The following is a 22,971-nucleotide window of genomic DNA, read 5'->3' as shown; positions in this document are numbered from 1 at the left end:
TAGACGTGCTCAAAGACATCACAGAGGTCTATAAATTTGGTGAATTTCAGAGTTTTTACGTGATACTTGTAGGAAATAGCGACTCTAAAGCGATAATTATCTACGAATACTAGCTGTCGCTACAGTGTCGCAGCTTTGGACATTAAACGTCTGATGTCAGCTACTTTAAATCAGATCGTACTTTAAATCTAACTGTAGTATTCCGAAACTCGTCGTCCTCTCCCCGTCGCACTGTCTGTGGTTTTTCGCTCCTCCTCTGGAAACGAGAGGCCAGCATCAGAAGCTCTCTCCGGAGCTATGACAGCCGGCAGCGGATGTCACCCCCTCGCTATTAAAACCGGCCAGTTAGCCGAGAGGCGCATGCGCGACGCGCAGCGGTGCATGCCGGGAGCCAGAGGCGCGCGGGCCCAAGCGTGGCAGCGACGCCTCATGCCGCAGTGTCTCTTCGCGCCCCGCTCTGCACAGACGCGCGCAGCTGCGACGCTGTGGCCGTCCACCTGCCGGGCGCGAACGCGTGACATGCCGATTGGAGCACACCCACGCAGCGCAACTGCCTCGCTCTGCCGGTACGACGAGTCGTAACCCGAGTTCCCGAACAGGTTTTCAGCGGGACTGTTCCTCAGGTGTACGCACGAGACTTTGTCGCTACCTGGGCAATACACACGAGGACAAATACTTGTATGGGCCTACGAAAGTGTCTTATTCGTCAGTCGGGGAATGTCAGACAGCTAATTATTTCTCAAATGTGATTAACATTAGAAGCACTCCCTACGCCACGAGATAGCCGTTCAGTTGCTTTGACAGACATGGAATACAGTGGTCTCCGATTTCTTACGCTGATAATTGCGACTATCTTTAGCTGTCAAGGTAAGCTCTCCGTACAGTACATCAGCCAACTTATACAATGGCACACATTATTATGTCTGGCTTCTTGAGAAACTGTGAAAAAAATGTTTCTTACATCGTCTTTATTTGTGTTGAAACTACAAACAAAGGAGGTCACCCCTCTTCTCCGTTAGACCAATTTTCGAGACTGGCGCACTAAATTCGAACGTAAACCGTCCTATGGAAACATAGCACCATCAATTTCTCCATTACATAGAAATTTAACACATATCAAAAAGTTTTAAACTGGTACTTATGTGGATGAAAGTAACACGGTAATGGTGTCACTTTTATATTCATTGAACAATTAAACGTTTGCATCTCATTCGCATATATTACACAGCACCCCTACCATGTTGCGTATCTTCAACGGAACACAACAGTGGCAACGTAAATTGCACAATAAAAAATCGTTGTTTTCCATTATTACATTGGAAATCCATACATTGGTTCTCGTTAAATGGTAAAGAACATAACTTCAAACGAATAGGACCTTTTTTCACTTGTGAATTAGCTTTATCTAATTATGCATTGATATATATTAAAAATGAATATCGTCAAGAGCGCTAGCGCTTATTTCCCATGGAAAGGCTTGTTTTATTTATTTATTTATGTACAGCTTCAAGGCTAACTTAATGTTTCATTTGCTCACAAATAACATATGATACTCAATTATAGTTTTTAACACGGACTCAGTAAATGGTTCTCATTTTCAGAGTATCTACGATAAGAATACATAGCTGTATCTGAAGACGATTTCTATTTCGTCAACTAAGCATTCACAAAATTTCCTAATATGCATAGTTGATGGCTTTACGAAGCTGAATACATGAGTTCACATGAACTTCAATATTTTACAAACATTTTGTTTTAATTTATTCCCTCATATCTATTTAGAGTTCATCATCTATAACGACGCACTATAATTGGCGAAAAACTGTTGAATGAAATTATTTTTTCTCTTATAATAACGTGCTCATCTGTTACATGTAATTATGCAAATATCATAAAGGTAGCCATCGTTGTTAGCACTATAAAATTCCTTCTTGGGAACTACAAATCTGTGAGGTGCTGGACAGTTACCAGCGTTTGGACTAGCAATGGTATCTTACGGATTGCCCCAAAATTTAAAAACGTTCTCAACATTTTCCTGTTTGCCCCGCAGTTTTTACTTTTCAGTGTCGAATTTCGTATAAGATTCTGAAAAAAGTTGAGAAATATATTTCAAACTTCCCGGATATCTGAAATAAGTCAAATTCCATAAACATTTTAATTTATATGATGTGACGTAGGCTTCTAATCCAGAGTACTACTGGTATATGCACAGTTACCTGTGACGTCACATACACGTCACGCAGAAAGGCGACGCTACAGAATGGTGACGGCAGTGGTTTCATACTCGTTAGTGGTTCAGACCCTCGTCTGACCATACCCATTTCTGTTTTTCACAGTTTTGGTAGTTGTTCCGTGCACAGGCGGATTAGTTTTCCTTATTTTTGACATCCGCAACTGGAGTGGACCACTGGCTTCATTCATTCGTAAAGATACTGTGAAAACGTGGTTACTTAAATAAAATTGTTTGCGTCAGTGGTTTAGACAGCTGGTATCAATAAGAACTCAGCTGTTTAAGTGTATGTCGTTTCGTTCCATAAATTAAAGATGTTATCAGCTATCATCAGTTGCGAGCAGATATTGAACATCCTGCACGAAATAACAATTACATTCAAGGAATACTACTGTTAACGTCACGTAGGATAATGCCATGGAAATATATGTAGGTGTATTATTCTGATTTCTATGCTCTGACGTTCTGTTACTTTGTGGCGCAGACGGGATAAACCGTATGTAATCATACATGTAGTCTGTGTTTTCCTATGTAACGACATGCTTGAGTGAGGATCAAGTCAAATTTAAATTTAAATCTGAAATATAACTGTTCACCAAACCAGAATACTCTAAACACCGTGAGAGTTATGGATGTATAATTTGGCTGAATATCTGTCAGTCATCTCAGAAGATGCTAATTTTGGTTTAAGAACACAGTCTCTAACAAAGGCGAATTTATTTTTAATTTATTTAATTTATCTGGTCATTCGGAAAATGTGATCATGGAGGGTCACCAGAGACATCTGACATGAAAAATTTAAAAACCGGAAAATAAGAAAGTAAAAATTACAAAAGAAAAATAATAGTTACAACAGCAAAGCCAACAACAATGAGTTACAATGCAAGCCTCTATTTTGCCACGAGAAACTTCAAAGCATAAGAACGAAAGTGCGGCAACTTCGGTTTTAAAAATCAGAGTTCATCATTACAATTTCGCATTTCTGCTGGAAGTCTAGTGTAATGTTTGTAATGTGTAGAATAGCATGCCCCTACCTGTCCGTTGGTTACAAAACTGTTACCAAGACGGACACTGCTTTTCCGTCTTGTGTTCACTGAGTGAAGTATGAAGCTCCTTTCAAGTGACTCCGCATTATTAACCACAAATTCCGAGAGGGAGTATCGGTGCTGGGATGGCTACGTTAGAATTCCAAGACGCTTGAACAAGGGTCTGAATGACATTCGCGAAGTGACACGGCATATCATTCTGACTACACTTTTATGAGATTAGATTATCTTCTGCGACACCACAGATTTGGCCTTGGAGGTTTTACCATGCAGTCTTTTGCCATTTTTAATATTCGTGTTGCAACCTTTTTTTCCACATATTGTCCATTTCGTTGAACGGACCTACCAAGTCATTCGGGTCTGTGATGATAGCCCAGCAAACTTCAAAAGTGGTTATTTCTTCCCCCAGCTCGTAAACTGATTTTAGAAATTTATCCTTGGTACCTTCACCGAAATTGTAGATATACAGATTGAGTACATGTAAGATAGGCTACAATTTTATATCAGATTGTTCTCACAGGCTGCCTGGTTTTAAAGATCTGAGACTATTAGAACTGCAGTATGGTATATGAGATGTACACAGCTTTCTACTCCGTGTATTCCGCTCCATGTAGTGCCGTTTTATTTCCTTCCTGTTCATTCGAATTCCTCAGTCTTCGCTTCTCATGCAACTACATCACATATCTACGAGTGAGAGTGAAAAAAATTTTTTGCTATTGTTCTTTTCAGAACGTGCAGCTTCTTATTATGTTGAAAGTTGTTTACCCATTTTCTAAATGTTACAGTTATTTTGTTCTGAATTAGTTCATTGTGAGAGCTATGAAGGACAAGTGAACGCAATGCCTTATTTACCACAGCCACTTACGACATCTACGAAGTCCCACATCTGTTACGTGACTTATTAATCTCTCCTTAGCCTCTCCACCCATGCGTCGTGTGAAGCTGTACTGGTTTAAAGCACATCGTTCCCAATACGAGTACTGCTTCTCCTGTAATGGACTACACTTCTCCGTGAAATTGAACTAGAAATTTAATTGGTCGGACGCTGTGGCCAGGCGGTTCTAGGAGCTTCAGTCCGGAACCGCGCTGCTGCTACGGTTGCAGGTTCGAATTTTGGCCCTGGCATGGATGTGTGTGATGTCCTTAGGTTACTTAGGTTTAAATAGTTCTAAGTCTAGGGGACTGATGACCACATATGTTATCTCCCGCCGAACGGTCTAAGGCGCTGCAGTCAAGGACTGTGCGGCTGGTCCTGGCGGAGGTTCGAGTCCTCCCTCGGGCATGGGTGTGTGTGTTTGTCCTTAGGATAATTTAGGTTAAGTAGTGTGTAAGCTTAGGGACTGATGACCTTAGCAGTTATGTCCCATACGATTTCACACACATTTGAACATATTTTTTATTAAGTCCCACAGTGCTTAGAGCTATTTTTTAGAAATTTAATTTTTTGCTTGTGTCTGTCTGTTGTTGCATTTGATTCTTCCTGTTGTAGTTATGGTAAGGAATCACTTCAATTCAGAGGCGATTTATTTCGGCGAAGCGGCTCGTGTTTTTTCCTCCTCTGTAAATAGGTCCTTCCGTTTTGAAACATTCTATTAACGTAATTAATTATTTTTATCCTTAATTTTAGAACTTTGCATTCAGTGAAGTTACAGAAATTCCATTTTCTGACAGCAGTCGACGATTTTCGTTCGTCATCACACTGTCGATATGATATTCCGTCTCGTACACGAATATGTTTACTAAACTGATAGCGATAGATAATATGTGTAAAAACCCGACATCTCCTTGAAAGTATCCTAATTATGGAAAATGTGAGAAATACCACATCAAAACATCTGTATTATTAAATATCAAAAAACCCACATGCCCTGTACCGTCCTTTACTAGGCTGTTGTATGACATTTTGTTCACACAGCTGAATGGCGATTGTAACTGACATTTATCTTGGTGCGGGGCCGTTTCACACTAAAAACAAGCGAAAAGCATTTAGTATCGAATCAAGAGGATGTGTATTGTTGGTGATGGCATGATGTAATTCTGAATGCTACGACATTGGTCTCAGATACTTATTTGACTCACCTTACCTAGAACACTTTCATAAATATCTCGATCGTTCCCTTTCTAGCAAAGTGTAGACAGTACCACACCTACGAAAATATATCACATTTGTCAGGTTTTTCTGTAATTTCGATAGCAGCCGCTGTGCACTATAAGGTCATGAATAATTTCTATCGAGATACACAGCAACAACGGGAATATATACCTGATTTCTTATGAAATTCTCAGTTCTGATATGAGACAGATGCATAACGGTTTCGGCCGTTGGGGCTGGTCTTCAACATAATCATGCTGTTTCCAGCATCATGTCATTTTATTCGCCGTGTAGGACATTAATGTTGAGGCGATGTAGTTGACACGTGTGTAACCAAGCCGAATATATGTGAAGATGACTAGAAGCCAAATCTGTAACCACTTTATGACACTGCATTAGTCATATACCATCGATCTTATAGAGAGTGGTTTGTGGGGTGCGGAAAAAAGTCAAAGATGAACATTTAACTTATCTTGCGTGCAGCTGAAGGAAATTATGTAACATTAATAAATGCTTTGGTATTACAGTATTAAATGTAATTATAAAATAACTTAAGAGCTACCTTCCAGTAGCGTGAAAGGCAGAGCCAAACAAAATGTTCTTTAATTCCGTTTTAAACTTCTCTCTATTATCTACATGACGTTTGACGTGATCTGGCAGAGCGATAAGTAATTGACTCCTTTCTGTTAACCCCTTTAAGTATATGCAGAGGTTAGGTTTGGCCCTAGTGCCGTCTAGCGTGCGACATGAACTGGAATGAACACGTAATGTCGGTTGTACGGAAGGAGAGTGGCATGGCGGAACAACATAGGCACTGCCGCACCGATTTATCTGCCGACACCGGCCAAGCGACTTTCAATTGACATGTCTCCCCAGTGTGGGAATGTACGTAATGGATGCTCGCTTCGAGTTCACGCCAGGCATAAATTTTCATTGTGACTCCATTATACAGCTGATGGTGGTCCATGTTCGCAACTGCGAATACATTTCATGCACCTATAAAGAAGACTGCGTACGGAACCCGTATACGGCTCATTCAGGAGTACTTCTCGGGTGTTTGGATCCTCACCAGGTCTGATTAAAGGAAGGCGTGAAAGCAATGTAGAGGTGGGTTCGATCAACACGTGAGTGAAATACACAAGACTCAAATAGGAGTCCCTGGAGTTCTTTTTGTGAAATACTATTGAGAAACTTTTTAAAAGACATCGCAGTCGCCGCCGACTGTAAAAATTATTTACTTTCATTTTCATAATTTATTTTCACTGTTGCAGCGTAGGCCTTGAGGTGTTTTTCAAGTGGTACATTGTAAAATACTGAGCTCTAACAACAGTCAAACTTTAAAAATCTTCTGACTTGTACGCACTTTGTCATTCTATCTGAGCCTTTTATCATCCATAACGTTAATTTCAATAAACCACTATTCTTTTAAAATGCTTAGAGACACGCCGATGACATGTCTACATGTCGGAAGATGTTTAAAGATTGATATATGCTAAAATACAGTCTTTTGCAGTACACCACTTGATATACGGCCTCAGACCGAAAATGCAATAGTAAAAATAAGTTCTTTATATAATCAGTGGCAACAAATTTTGACTTGACTTTGAACCTAAACCATGAGATGTTTATGAATGTTGAGAAAGTTCAGAGTGACGACTACCGTGACGGACTGCAGAGCGATCCTACAGTTGTTACCAACACGCCGTACAAAAGCGAGAAAGATAAGAGAAATCGCGGCCCAAACGGAAATATAGAGGCAGTCCTATTTTCTTCGTTGCTCCTGCTAGTCCAGGAGAACGTTTATGACCCACGGTGGTACGAAACAATTTCTAAACTAATTCTCTCACCGCAACTTTCTTCGTATGAGCTATATTATGTAAAGGTCCAGTACCCAGCAGTAACATATGAAGATTTGTGCTGGTCAGAACTCGAGGCCGAATTTGCCGCTTATCACGAACGGACTCCTCAACGACTTCGGCTATCTGTGCACGCTGCGCAGAGCGGCCGAGACATCCATAAACACACTGTCAACATCCGTATATCGTAGTCCTCTAAATTCATCACCTAACGCTCGCAATAGGGACAATGAGGCAACGAGAAATCAAGACCATTGTAAGGGAAAACCTAGACCCTCCCCTGTGCCCCTTATATTGCCTTGCGGGGTATATATGTAGTGCTATATTCACAGCAACAGTGACTGTGGTAAATAACCTGTCACACAGGCAAAATGACTCCTATAACAGCTGATGTTTACGAACCTCTGGTTGGGATATTCTCACAGAAAAGCGTTTTATTAAGCTCATATTACGCAGTTTACTTAGTGGAATGAAGAGCGCCGCTTCTGTCGCTGTGTCATTTTCTGTTTCACACTGTGCCAAAGTTGGTTCACTACAAAGTATCTCTTAGGCCTGCGTAACATTTCATGCTATTTTGTAATCTAATACATAATGTGTGTCTACGTATCAGAAGATGTTTCAAGGTTGACACGTGTTAAATACAGTCTTTTCCAGTACACCACATTCTCGAACTTAGGTCAATGTGCCGTGAAATGACAATTTAAAAACGATCGTTTCAAAAATTACTACGGGTTAAATATTTATGGTAGAAGCGGATGATATCTTTTATCTCGCTGGCTAGTGCGATGTCCAGAACGTAGATGACGTATGCTTGTATATGACTGCCGGCCAGGGTGGCCGAGCGGTTCTAGGCGCTACAGTCTGGTACCGCGCGACCGCTACGGTCGAAGGTTCGAATCCTGCCTCGGGCATAGATGTGTGTAATGTCATTAGGTTAGTCAGGTTTAAGTAGTTCTTAGTTCTAGGGGACTGATGACCACAGAAGTCAGGTGCTCAGAACCATTTGAACCATTTATTGTATTTGACTGAGTTTGTGGATATAATCAACAGTGCTGCAGATTTAGATACCAAATTGTGCCATTTGGGAGGAAATTATATGCGGTTACCGAACAGAGTTAAATATTATGGTCAACAGCCTCCTGTTTGCTTCGCCTTTGCTTAGATTCAGCTATTTCCTAAAGCAATTGTGCTAAGAAAAGATAACAGTTTGCGTCAAATGTCACTTAATATACATTTCATTTGCTAACATATCCTCGCCTCCAAATAACCTCAGAATTTCTACAAATAATAGCTGAATGACTAGTTCAAAAATATTATCTCACTCAACAAAAATATATTGTTATCAAAGTTAGATCAAAGATGGTAATCGATAAGCAGATGGTATACCAGATATTTAAGTTTTCATAGAGAGAGAGGAGTTCACAGTCTTACAAAATTTAGTTGAAGACATCCGTGTTGTCTCCGACTGTTAAAATTATTTGTTTATAATGTGTAAAGTCTCAATTTCGTAATTTGGCTATTTTTATGTTGAACACTGCGAAGAACGAAATTTTGAAAGTGTTGTGCTGCAGAATGCCCAGAGCGTAACACTGCTGTCTTGTATACCTTATACATAAAAGGATATTTTTGGCTCAGAAAATAAGTAGTGTAAGTTCACGAACCTCTTGTCGACCCCCTGTTCACAAGTCTGGGTATTTTGACAATGGCCTCTCAATATGTATAAGCCTTACTGTCATTTCTTGCTAACAATATAAGCTTATTCCCAAGAATAAGCTGCTTTTACTCAGTTCATACTCAGCAGAAATCAAACCAGCACTTGGGCCGGACTTTTATACCTCTTTTGCAGAAAGGTGTTCAGTATATTGCTGTAACCAGTTTCAACAACCTACTACTCGAATTCGAAAATCTTAGCACTAATCCACACTCTTTCAAATCGAAACTGAAGAGTTTCCTAATGGGTCAATCCTTCTATTCTGTCGAGGAGTTCCTTGAAAAAGTAAACTGACTCCATTTGTATAGTTGATTGCGTTTACTTAAACTTATGGATTGATTTTCTTCGGTTTCATAACCATTTTATTTTTATTTGTTGCTACTTTTATGTTGAAACTTCATGTACTGACACGTTCCATGACCTTGGAGATATGCTCTTCAATTTGGTCCTGAGGGACCAGACGTGCAAGAAAAAAATTTAAAAAAATATAAAGGAAAGACAACTGAGGGCGTTCCTCAGTTTGAAGTCGAGAATAGAAGAGTGCAAACGTCAATGATCGAAACGCACGAATTGGCGCTTCCGGTGTAGTCATCGAAGAGACATTACGCAGAGAATGTTCTCAACTAATGTACGATTAAGTGTACTCTTTCGGTAGACCACAAAATTTGCCTATTATAGGAATATATAGTAAGAGTTTAGAAAAATTTTCAGATTTTCATTGTGGTTACATTGTAAATCAATACATTTAGCCTAAGGTTCCCTCACAATTTTAACTGGTTAAGTAAGAGGTTTGTCCCATTATGTGAAATAAGATTTTATCATCGCTACTCCTTCAAGTTCTACGGGTACTTCATCCACCAGTCCGTTTCCTCAAGTTTGGTAACAGTTAGCTATAGCTGTAAGAGGGAAGAAAACCTAGGAATTGCAGCGAATGTAGAAGTACACCGCCTGACAAAAAAAGTGTCCCATCCAGAAGGGGAGGAGAAAAAGAGACGAAACGTTACGTCCTGAGAGAGTGAGTGAAGGTGTTTCAGTGATTACTATATCAAGTCAAATTAATAAAATACTTGGCAGTATGAGGTCACCTGTCAGTATGACGTCGCACACCCTCTCGCCAGGATGCATGCACTGATTCTGGTGGCAAGGGTGGTGTAAATCTCGTTTATCCTCTCCTGTAGAAATCTAACACACAACTGTGGTAGCCGGGATTGATATCCTGAATATGGGCACTATGGCGGAATTGATGCCTGCGGCGGTCCTATACATGTGCATCTGTGGATTTTGCTGATCACGGGAGAACCTCGTCTTCAAGCAGATAGTTCAGAGAGACACGTGCCATGTGCGGACGAGCACAGACCTGCCGGAATATGGCACCGTGGCATGACAAGTAACGTATGAGAACATAGAATGACAGTGATATACCTTTGTGTCACCAGAGTTGCCTGTCACCAGCTGCCGTACTCTGAAGTCATAGGCGACGGCTCTCCACACCATGATGCTAGAGATAACACTTCAAAATTCTGCCAGAATGGAATCGCCCAGGTCCCCTACATGCTAGCAGACGATGGTCATTCAAGGTACTACAGTACCGCGTTTCACCGTGAAGACAACGTCACGCTAGTCTTCGGTCACGGCAAGCCTCCAAACACAGTCGGCAGCATGTGCAGTGGTGCAGGATAGCAGAGAATACTGTAATGAGTGCATGACTTGTTCTCGACAGGCAGTCGCAGCTCTGAAGGGAGTACAGTGAGATTGTTGCATCCCCCCACCCCCCCTTGTGCTGGTCGACTGGTCGAAACCTTGACGAGGTATGCTTGCCACTACGTTCTCATGGGGTCCAAAGTGGAGCCACAAACATCAGAGTGTCACACATATCGAAAGCAAACTGCCACATGGAGACCCACCATGAGGCCTTTTTCAGACTCTGACACGTGCTGATAACGCGTCTCACACAAGTGTACCTCCGTGTCTTCCCCCACCCCCCCCACCCCACCCCCTTTCCAGCCAATAATACTCTACCAGTCCTGGTAACAATACTATACACGAACAGTTCTAATGCACTCTGGTGGTCATTCTAGCCGTCACAGGTAACTGGAGCTCTAATCAGTTACGTACCCTCAGATAGTGTTTACTTGTACCAAGCTATGTCTACCGGATACTTCGTGTGTTTTTGAGAGGCAGTCGTTCGGAGAGACCGCGCCGCAGTTCCTCTGTAACGGTCTGTGGTGACACAGGGCGCGTTGTCTTGATAGAAACGTGAGAGAAAAGAACTACGTAAGATTTTTTTGTTTGAAACGGTAAACCGCCATTTGACAGTGAATTACGGTTTTTGTTTTCTGTACCATCTAGATTTCGGCTTTTATGCCGTTATCAAGAACAACGCTAACTTCTTAGACCATTGTTATGTCATACCTCACTATTTAAGACATTGATGTCTGATACAAATTTCGTCTTTATTTTTGTCAGATGCTAGGGCAGAAAATTTCCACTAGTGGTTCTGTGATACTCTCCGTGCGAATACCACACCATAAAAATTCCAGGAATCAGTAGTTTTAGTTTGTGAACAGTTGGAAACGCTTTAAGTTTCTTTGGTGTAGGCTAACGTTCTGTAACCCGCGTTTTTGACTTTGACTACAGTACTGATCAGTCCATGTTCCATCTAGTACATCCTCATATGTACCTCAAGTCACTGTATGATACAGACCGAAGTTCTGTCTACTTTTTCTCCTGTTATATTCGCGTACTGAACGAGAGAAAACTGTACGACTATCAGGCGCACTAATCTCTCTTATCATTGTGTACGCTTTCCGCGTTATATGATGGGGGCACCGGAAGTGTTGCACTGTCTTCCTCGAGTACGGTTTCTCTTTGATCCAGTGAGCGCGTCTTCGAATTCGACCAGTCTCTGCTGTCATGGTATGAAAATGACCGTAAACATTTGAATACGTCACAAAAGTGTTTCGTCTGTAGTCTCCGTGATGTATCGCATTTTTACGGAAGCTCGCTAGAAGTTATCCATTCGCCTTTGCTACAACTGATTTCGAATATTCTTTCCATTTCATACCTCTTATTTTTATTACCTCTGATAACTTAGTGGCAGTTTGACACAACACACGTTGGTTACCTTACGCAAGTAATCAGTTTGCGATGATTTTCAAGGAACTGAGCCAAGTTCCGAGGTACAATTGCATTGTCACCAGCCTGCTGCGAGAATCATTACGGAATGTTCTGGTTTTCCCATTAAGCATTGCAGAGTCGAAGAGAAAGGATCCCATCTGTACGAAATCATCGAATTTCAAAAGTAAGGAGAGCCCTAGAAAACTGGAAGGATTCCGAAGGGCAGTTCATGAATTTGAATGGGAGTTGCGCAAAAAATTGAGCGAAATCTGAATCAGTGTGAATTCAAACCCGTATCTTCAATATGCTTGATCAAACTTCTGAATCAAAGTAATACAAATTCATGTCATTTCAGCTTAAGCAGAACTTTCGGGTGACGAACGTGACGTTCGAGGACGTAGAAAAAATGGCTCTGAGCACTATGGGACTTAACTGCTAAAGTCATCAGTCCCCTAGAACTTATAACTACTTAAACCTAACTAACCTAAGGACATCACACACATCCATGCCCGAGGCAGGATTCGAACCTACGACAGTAGCGGTCGCGCGGTTCCAGACTGTAGCGCCTAGAACCGCTCTGCCACTCCGGCCGGCGAAGGCGTAGAATTCCATTAAAAAGTTAAAATTAATCAGCTACTAATTAATACTAGTTGCTCTGCTGGGACAGACTGGGCATGCGTTCTGTATACCGTACATCCTGTAACGTAGCAAAATAGAGGTAAAATATACCAGATTACTCTGCAATGGCGTCAAAGTTTTGCGGGTGACTTCAAACGATCTAGTGACCAGTACGTAATAGGAAAAGCGGGATCTGAAGCAAACAAAGGGGACGTTAGGGCTTAAAGGCCTTTGATATCAACGTTATAATAAATAGATCATTAGGTAACTTGAACGAGGATAGAGAAGTGTAAGTAGGCTGTTTAGGTTTTTATGTTGGTAACTCCAGGTAGCGCTCTGTATGAAAAGTTCTCTATCAAAATCTTTCATTTGCTAAGTATGCCTATCAGTAGTTAGTGCCTTCAGTAGTTATAATCTTTTATTTAGCTGGCAGTATTAGCGGTCGCTGTATTGCAGTAGTTAGGATAACGAAGATTTTTGTGAGGTAAGTGAATCATGACAGGTATAGGGTATTGTTAGTCAGGGCCATTCTTTTGTAGGGATTGAAAGTCAGATTGCGTTGCGCTAAAAATATTGTGTGTCAGTTTAGTGTTGATCAGAATAAGTAAAGAAGGAAATGTCTGAGTACTTAAGTTTTGCTCAGCTGTTTGAAAATTAAATAACGTACAGGTTTTCCACCGGAGTAAAATATTTATTTTCCTAAGGGGATGTTTCAGAAGGAAACGGTCGTTCCTGATTGGAATAATTGCCTAATATTTGCCAGAAATAACTGAAGGAAACTAATGAATTTCAAAATCAGGATAGCCTACATACCCAAAAAATCAGAATGTTCTACGGTGATTTGAACAACGCAGCTGCCATCTTCCTTGGTGAAGCACTATATTACTTTGAATGTCGTAAAAAAGTCTTGATCACTTTCAGTGTTGCAACAGTAAATTGAGTCTTTTAGATGAACCTGTAATTAATATAAGTGCGTTTTTGTGGTGTACAAATGACGTACTAAAAGGATGACACAGTCGCTGATAGATTTTAGAACAGATTATTGGTGTCTACACTAGAAAAAAACTGAATTAGCGTTCAACGTTCATAAAGCGACTTGATGGATCTGAGTTATTAACTTGGAGATTTTGAGGGTTCTTTGTGCTGTGAACAAATAGAGGATGCAATAACAACTTTCCAGCTCTTACCATATGATAACTATTAATTGACACTGTGAGCTGATGTCTAGTAAATAAAATGCAGCAATAGTTTTATTTTTAACACTGTAAGTAGCAATTTCCATATTCATGCATATTGTAGCTCTGTGGTCTTCAGTTCAAAGACAGGTTTAACGTAGCTCTCCCAGATAGTGTTGCTCATGTAGGCCTTTTCATCTCTGTAGAACTACAAGAAGGTACATACATTTGAATATGCTTAGTGTGCTAAACAATTCATCTCCCTCAACAATTTTCAGCCTCCGTACTTACTTCCATTACTGGCATCTTGCTTCCACAGGGGGCGTCCTACCAACCGATTATTTATTCAATCTGTCGTCCTGATTTTCATAAGTCTTCTGAAGCAGCATATTTCAAAAACTTCTCTATTCTTCTTGCCTGATATCTGCGCTGAAGAGCTAAAACACTATGACCACCTGCTTAATATTTCTTTGTCCGTATTTGGAACGAAGTACATCCCTGATTTTGCGTATCACTGATACGACACTTTGTTGGAAGGTTTGTGGAGGTAAATGGCATTAGATGTCTACACATAGGTCACGTAATTCGCGTACGAAGTGACGATAGTGAGCCATATGGGTTCCATATAATGTACATCAGGTGAATATGGTTGCATCCTGAGTTCCCTGTACCGCTCCTCAAACCACTGTAACACGGTTCTGGCGCAGAGCCATGGGCAATTAAGTTGCTGGAAGATCACATCGCAGTGGGGGTAGACATCAAGCAGTTATGCTGTTAGAGTGGCTCCGATTCCTATCACATGTCACATACCAGCGCAGGAGGATGTCTCCCATAGTATAATGTTGCTCCCACTAGCTTGCGTCCGTGGTTCCCTGCACGTTTCGAACCGCCTTAACCTCGATGACGGCGTATGTGGAGACGACCATAATAGACTTGCTGTAGGAAAAATGTGACTCACCCGAAAAACCGACACCTTTAAATTGATCGATGGTCGAATCTTGACGGTCCCATGCCCACTGCAATGGTGATTGATGATGTCGTCGTTGGATCAACATGTGAACACGGCTGCGGAGTTTCGTGTTTAACAATGTACGTTGGACGGTGTGCTCCGAAACAGTTGCTCTTGTATCAGTATTGTCCTCTTTCGGCAGAGATGACACAGATTACCATGTACGCTACTTTACAGAGCAGACAAGCCTCCGAACCCTACGTTCTGTGAACAGTCATGGACGTCTATTTAGCTCCTCGTGGTAGTTTCACTGTCCTTCTACCTCTTTCCGTATGTGCTCACGACAGTAGCACGAGAACATTCGACAGGCTTCCTCGTTTCACCTTCCCTTATGTGATCCCTCCTCCGTGTCTGCTCCGCTTACATCCTTTTGTTACAACGTCACGTAGACGTTACGTCATCAGGTGAAATCCAACGTTGCAGTGGGCAGTACTAATAATGTTTTATACCGTTCGCGTTTCACTTTCGTACAGGGCTGCACTTCAGACAAATACCTTTAGGAAAGGTTTATTATTACTTAAATTTATACTTGATGTTCACATATTTCTCAATTTCACGAGCTCTTATCTTGGAATTGCGTGCGTGCATGTTATATCCTCTTTACTTCCGCCCTCGTCACTTATTTTGCAGCCCAAACAGTAAAACTAGTCTACTATTGTGACTGTTTCGCATCCTAATATAATTCCCTCAGCATCTTCTTATTCAATTCAATTATTCCCATTCCCTCTTCAGAACCGCTTCTGAAGATTTCTCACTATCCAATAACCTAAGGTAATATCAGTGAAGATATAAATCATTCATTTGATATTTGTATACGGCTGCAGTTTTTTTTTTCAGTGATGTTTGCGAAAAGAATGTACTGAAACCGTAGTGGATGAAATAATGATCGTCCAGTTACTTTGCTTTCTGTGAGAGAATTACAGCGTCATTGACAAACGCCAAAGTTTTTCATCTTGATATGGAAGATCTTTTGTCTGTGTTTGCTTTAACAATAACACACAACTGTGTTTTTCTAAAGGCGGACCCCACTCAAAAACATATGTTATTGATGAAGCAAACACAGACAAAAACGCTTCAGCATGAAGATGACTATTTCGACGCCCTGCCCGGCATTTCCAAGCAAGCTCTACAGCAAATTCCGGAACAGCACGGCAAAGTTACATAAAACTATTTTAAACATAAAACTCAACAGAATCTGCCTTTCACGTAATGTAATACCTAACTACACATATGTAAAAGTTAACAGTATGTCACCTGCAGCCCAAATGGAACAAAAAGAAAACTGTGTTTCATAAAGGCCGGCCCCACTCAGAAACATATGCCAAAGTTTTTATTTCAGCTACTTGATATTCATTTCCCTCCTGGTTTCAGCTTGGCTACCATTACTGTCTGGTTAATGTACGGATTCAAATCAGCGACAGGCTCTTGACCCTGTCTCACTTCCTTCTAAACAACTCTCTCCCTCTCACGTCCTTCGATACAAATGTATGGTTCTTATTAAGTAATAGATGTTTTTAGTCGTGACAGTTGTGTTAGCACCTAAATTTTCAGCTAATGGATTTGTGTGTTAAAACAGGTTTTACTGTATAAAGAGAGTTTTATATAAAATCGAATATCTAAAATAACGAAGTTCCATTATCGACGCGTAAAAAAAGGCTAAATGTGAGCGCTGAACAAATAAATAAAAATCGATGCCAAAAAACAAGTAGTGTTACAAGCTATATGCTCAATTGCTAAAACAACTGCCAAACATTTACCGAATAAGAGTAACGACGTTATACCTCGTTTCCTGGCCTTTCGAATCAAATTATTATCCCCGTCGTAATGGAACGAAATTTTATGCTTAGTGTCTGTAGTTTTGTCATTCTTGGTATCCGAGTAGTTGTCTCACAGTCCCTGATTTTAACACTTCTACTAAAAAATCAATGCAATCAAATAAGCAGTTTAAAGATTTTAAGCAAACTCACAGTTTGTTATTAACTACATAGTTTCGTATTAAAAATTTCCTAGCTTGTCAAAAAATGTTCAATGGCTCTGAGCACTACGGGACTTAACAGCTGAGGTCATCAGTCTCCTGTAACTTAGAACTACTTAAACCTAACTAACATAAATACATCACACACTTCCATGCCCGAGGCAGGATTCGAACCTGCGACCGTAGGAGTCGCGCGGCACCGGACTGAAGCGCTTAGAACCGCTCGGCCACAGAAGCTAGATTCCTAGCTTATCCTTCACAAAACACCAATGCACCCTACATATATTTGTAAAACTGTTCACACCTTTCTTCAATTGTAGAAGCCATAAAGTAATCTTATCAGATCACAGAAATTTACAAATCAAATCTGTAAAGTAGGAAGCGTGATAGATTAGGGTCTAACGGCCAACCGGCGTCGATTTGTTTGGAGAGTGAGAAAAACTCTTACTAGAAAAAGTTGGAGAGGAAACTGGCCATTCCCTAACCACGAAACCATCCCGGCATTCGCTTACGTAATTTAGACAGATCACCGCAACCCTTAATCTTAATTCTCAGCCAGAGATTTGAATTGTCGTCCTCCAGAGTACAGATCCAGAGCCGTAACACTGCGCCACTTTACTAGCTACAAGTACCTTTAGACGTGGAAACAGCTGCAAATTAGAGTGCCAGATCTGTAACGAGACAAACGCCCAGGAACTCGCACATCTTCAGTTTCCTATTGCCGAAGAATCTTTGTGGAAAGTGTGGGTGTGTTTGTGTGAACTTCGTGCTGAATCGTCAATGGTGAAACTCGCGTCGGGAGAGGAGACTTACAGCATTACTTTTTTTTTTTTAAATAGTGGTGGCCGTTGAGTCAAGGAATACAAGGAATAACTGTAATATTTGTGTCGTGTTTACCGTACCTGCATATAATCAGAAATATTGAAATTGCTAAAAAAAATATTACATCTACTATTGAAGAGTTACTACATTTGCACATCGTACATCAGCAAACCCTAACTTTTTTTAGTTAACGCAGACGACACGCGTCTGCCCTGCTTGGTGGTCCACCCGTGTACTGTTCGTTGCACTCGCTGACTGTAAACAGCGGTGAACTGTTCACTTTGCGTAACACACCGCTGGCAACCTAGCCGTTGAGCGCCCGGGATCACCAAACACATTGTTTAACAGAGATCCGGTATGTTTACTGTCAGGTTCAACCCTCTCAAGTCTAGACTGGAACTGCCACTTTAGTACGAAAGCTAGTGGCTACTGTACAGTACACTCACAAGGTATACTGTCTTTCCCTTAAGAAGTACTAATTTTTCAGTTGTACTGTTGAGGCGTCATCAAGCGTAATGTTTGGTTAAGTTTGGCCAGAGGTTTCCCATTATACGTGCCAGGTATTCAGCAACGCTTTGCTAGATAATGAATCAGAAGAAAGTTCTGTTTGCGTGACAAGAAACATCGGTCATATTACTTCCGACGGATGAAGTCGATATCTCCGATTTTTATAGAAGATGGCTGACTCTCATCAGTGCTTTCAATACTGTTTCGGTTTTCATGTCACTTTGTTGACCCACGTTGTGTCAGCATATGAATTTAATTTCAATCGCACAGTCTAGTCAGCAGCGGAAAGAAAAATACGTCGTTGATATACTGTATACACATACGTTGACAATAACGAGACAAAAACGAGGACACAAACAAGGGCTACTTACTTCACACTGCAGATAAAGGTAATATAAAACCAAATTTATAAGAACCGGAATTTCCTTGTGTAAATGCAAACGACGTTCTCACCGAAAGGTCAGATTTTAGCATTATCTTTAATTCTGCACCTTTATAGATTCATTGTCAAAAATCTTTCATAACGTCATACAGGAGGAACATCAATGGAGTGCGCATTCAGATGTGCAGAACGTCATTTCTGTAGCCAATATACTAATGAGCCAATACATTGTGACCACCTGATTAATAGCTTGTTTATCCACTTTTGGAACGAAAAACAACACTGATTCTGTGTATCATGGATCCGACAATATTCCATGTAATTCATGTAAATAATGGACCACTGATTTGCGTACTTGAAGTGATGGAGCCCGTCAGCGACCCACAAGGGAAACATAGAATTTATATTTGGCGAATTTGGTCGCCGAGACTTCGACGCGAGTCCACTACATTGCTCCTCAAACCAATGTAACACGGTTCTGGCTCAGAGACTTGGACAATTATACTGCTGAAACAAGACACTACCTTCAGGGAAGACATAAAGCATGAAGGCATGCAGGTGGTTCGCAGTTCTCAGAGTGTCTTGGGCACCTGCCACAGATCGCATGCCGGCGCAGGATAATGTCACCCGTAGCATAATACTGCTCCCCCAGCCTACGTCCGTGGCGCGCTGCTCGTTTCGAGCCGACATTCACCTCGATGACGGCGGTTGTAGAGACGACGACAGACCTACTGTGGCAAAAACATGATTCAGCCGATACGTATCGATTGATCGACCGTCGAATTTCGATGGTCCCATGTCCACTGCAATCGTAATTGACGATGACGTTGGATCAACATTTGAACGCGCAGGACCGGTCTGCTGCTGAGCTCCGTGTTCAACAATGCTCGACAAGCAGCGTGCTCCAAAGCACTTGTGCGCGCTCCTGCATTGTGCTCTATGGACAGAGATGTAACAGATCACCATCTGTTCTAATTTACAGAGCGGACATGCCTTCGAATCCTGCGTTCTGTGAAGAGTCGTGAACGTCCAACTATTTAGCTCCTAATGGTAGTTTCACTGTCCTTCTACGTCTTTCAGTACACACTCACGATTGTAACACGTGAACATTCAACCAGCTTCGAATCTGTCCTTTGTCAGTGTCGCTCATCTCAATGGATTTCCCTATTTTATGCCCATATCCTCGCCAGATTGATCCCCCATGCGTGTCTGATCCGCTTATATCCTTTCTTACCGCGTCATGTGCCCGCAGCGTCGCCAAGTAGCACGCATCGTCCCGGTGGGCAGTGGGCATAATGTTTGGCCTGATTGTTGTACATTGTCACATGTCACGTGCCTATGGTACAGAGCAAATTTTCCCCGTAAGCGCTCTGCAGTTTTTTAATGTAATTACATACTGCAGTTTGTACAGAGATGCTGTTCAAAAGTATCTTGGATTCTGCACACATACTGCATTGGTACCTTGGCATGTTGCTTTGGATATCTGAAATGCACTTGGCTTACAGCATTTCGCTTGCTTTGCCACAACTGTCACAAATGAGACGTTTCTTTTTTGTGGTAGGAAAAGAATGAAAAGTCATAGCTATTTTTCAGATTTTGACCTGCAGTTTAGCTCATTGCTGAGTCCCGGAGTAAGTAATGCTGTGGTGGTATGTGAAATACCTTCCTAGTAGCCCAGTATGAATGTGTCCAGAAATTCTTTCATGATACACTTTTTTTTAAAATTTTATCCATGTTTAGGGAACCTAAAAATTAATCGCATATAATCGTTCTGCACGTTATAGGTTCTAATAGAACAGTTTCCTCTCCTATTTTAAAATAAGCACAGTGATTTGGAGATCTGTGCAATATTGTGAAAGAAATGACTCAGGGTGTCAGATATAAATTTTATCTGGAGTGGCACGTGGCACACTACTCTAAACACGCCTGCATTAGAGCGATTGAGTAGCAACGAACTCATGCATTAACTGATCTAGTATTTGTTCGCATATGCTCTGCGGCCACACAGATTATCACTACGGCATAAACTCTTTACAATAATGTGCCTGGATATTTTTCAGCAGATAAAGCACTTATTTCTAGTACGATAATCGTAATTAGTGATCTGTGGTTCTTACCTACGAAATCCAAATTTTCATCATTTTGACGTATAGTGATTTGCAACTGAACAGTAACAATTATATTCCATTCCCGTTACTAATAAATAAATCTATAAACCAAGGAAAATGTGCAATACTAAAATATCAGCTTCGGCACAGTCCGTAAAAAATCTGCGTTACTAATATACTACACTCACGTACCAATTCCGATGTGATGTAAGCGATATACGCTATGCCCAGTCCACAGATATTCCTGCTCTTCATGAAATGCACGATCGTTTACAAAGCATTTTTGTAGACTCCATGGGCAAAGCCGAAGAGTAGAACATCTATGGAGTGAGCCCTGCTTTCTGCACATGTCGTCAACTTTGCGGTGGAATTGTTACGTGATCTTGGGGCATTTCACATTCTCTGTGTCGTCACGTCACGTTGCGTCACGTCGCTTCCAAGTATTCCACAACGCATTTCAAATGGCGGCATTCAAGCATATCACCGGACCGTCGCATCACTTCGCGGCACGGCACATCACGGTTTCTCGGCATAAAAATTTTGACGGCATCGTCTACTAACATAGTAAGTTGACCTATTATCGTCGCTTTCACACGTGTTATAAAGGTGGATTTTGTTCTTTTGCGTCTTCTTAATCTTTATTTTGTTATTATGCTTTGTTTTTGTGTCAAATTTAAAATATTCTATGAGGACTTGGATATTTTTCAATTGACTGTTCTTACGCAAGGGAGGACAGATATGTGGGAGTGGAAAATTATTTACGTTTTACAATAACAGAGCAGCTAATGCCCACAGTGGATATAAATACGAGCGTAAGTTGAGGAAGCAGTTTCCATGACATACCATCTGAAGTGGAAAGATAATCTTTAATTAAGTAGAAAAACACAGGAAGCTGATGCACCCCAGCCTTTCGTAAGAGAAAATCTTCGCAAACAACTCCCACTCTGGCCTGACAGTCAGACAGACGTACATTTACTACGACACCCCCCCCCCCCCCCCCCCCTGTTCAACCACCAGTTTCTTGATATGCTTTTGTGCACGATGTCACCCTTTATATTGAATTTTCATGATGAATAAATTTTATTCTTTGATAGCCTTATTTCACTACTGAAACAGATCCATTTATTAATTACCCATCACTAACTTTTTATGAATGACAGAAGTTGTACGGTTTTTATTCGTTTTGCGCAACCTCCCTGATTTCATTTACAGCTTATTCTTTCCTTTGAGACTGACTCGCAAACAACTCACTAATTCTCTTAGGATGGTTTTGTGTCACAATGGAAGTAATTCAGCATGAGAAGTAAGGTAGACTCGTAAATAGATGCATTCGATCTCTCGTGTTCTGACTGGATGTAATTTAATGGTAAACAAGCTACGAACTTTAAGGCCATTTACCTCAAGACTCAAAATGTCCAATAATTATACCGAACTGGCTTCAATTTATGACGCTGCACTGGGCTTTTCAAAAGGTGGGACATGGTGCTGTGTGATAACCATGGATGGCAGTTCCCCTATGCTGGTCTTAATTTGGTAATTCTTGAGGAAATGTTCTCCACCTGCGCGGTCGACAACTGTTATATGGGCGTTGGTGCATGGGACATGCTTCATTACTCTCCCCAGCCTATCCTTCATTTTCTCGATGGAATTTAAATCGGTGAGCCGGCCGCGGTGGCCGTGCGGTTCTGGCGCTGCAGTCCGGAACCGCGGGGCTGCTACGGTCGCAGGTTCGAATCCTGCCTCGGGCATGGGTGTGTGTGATGTCCTTAGGTTAGTTAGGTTTAAGTAGTTCTAAGTTCTAGGGGACTTATGACCTAAGATGTTGAGTCCCATAGTGCTCAGAGCCATTTGAACCATTTAAATCGTTGAAACGAACAGGACAGTCCATTCGCCGAATACCCTTCCGTTCCGTGACCTCTTCGACCTGCGCTGTTCGATGTGGTGGAGCACTGTCATACTCAAAAAGTCAGGGCCGATTACGCCTGTGATAAGACACTCAGCTAAAAAGAATACAGTGACCTGAGAGTGTACCGTGTTCAAAGAACTGGGTTTCAGTATGTTCATACAACATTATGTCTATGCCCACTGTTACACCTGGTCTACTAAAACGATCATGTTCGACGATGTTTCTCGGTGTATTGAGTACTACTACCTCTTGGAATGTGGGGGTACGTGATGAACCTAGGAACATTGTCGAACATGAAACTTTTGGTTGTCCATGTGTTACGGTGTGTGAAGGTATGATGTTGCATAGATGTACTGACGTCCAAATGCGTGATCACGGTACACTCACGGGTCGACTTTATTGTGTCGCTGCATTCCT

At 41.3% G+C, this 22,971-nt stretch overlaps 1 protein-coding gene across 1 annotated transcript in view; it reads left to right on the top strand.

Annotated features, from left to right (window-relative positions):
• The first annotated feature begins 412 nt into the window (after positions 1-412).
• The window catches only part of LOC126278305 (uncharacterized), a 659,154-nt gene continuing 636,595 nt past the window's right edge, over positions 413-22,971 (top strand). Inside the window, exon 1 of the mRNA XM_049978320.1 lies at positions 413-867. Within this exon, the coding sequence (XP_049834277.1) occupies positions 807-867 (61 nt within the window). The 5' untranslated portion in view covers positions 413-806. The remainder of the gene's footprint in view (positions 868-22,971) is intronic.

This window comes from Schistocerca gregaria, chromosome 6 (genome assembly GCF_023897955.1).
Source record: "Schistocerca gregaria isolate iqSchGreg1 chromosome 6, iqSchGreg1.2, whole genome shotgun sequence".
Taxonomy (NCBI): domain Eukaryota; kingdom Metazoa; phylum Arthropoda; class Insecta; order Orthoptera; family Acrididae; genus Schistocerca; species Schistocerca gregaria.
Note: the sequence above shows the minus strand (reverse complement) of the source record. Positions and strands in the feature narration are given on the sequence as shown.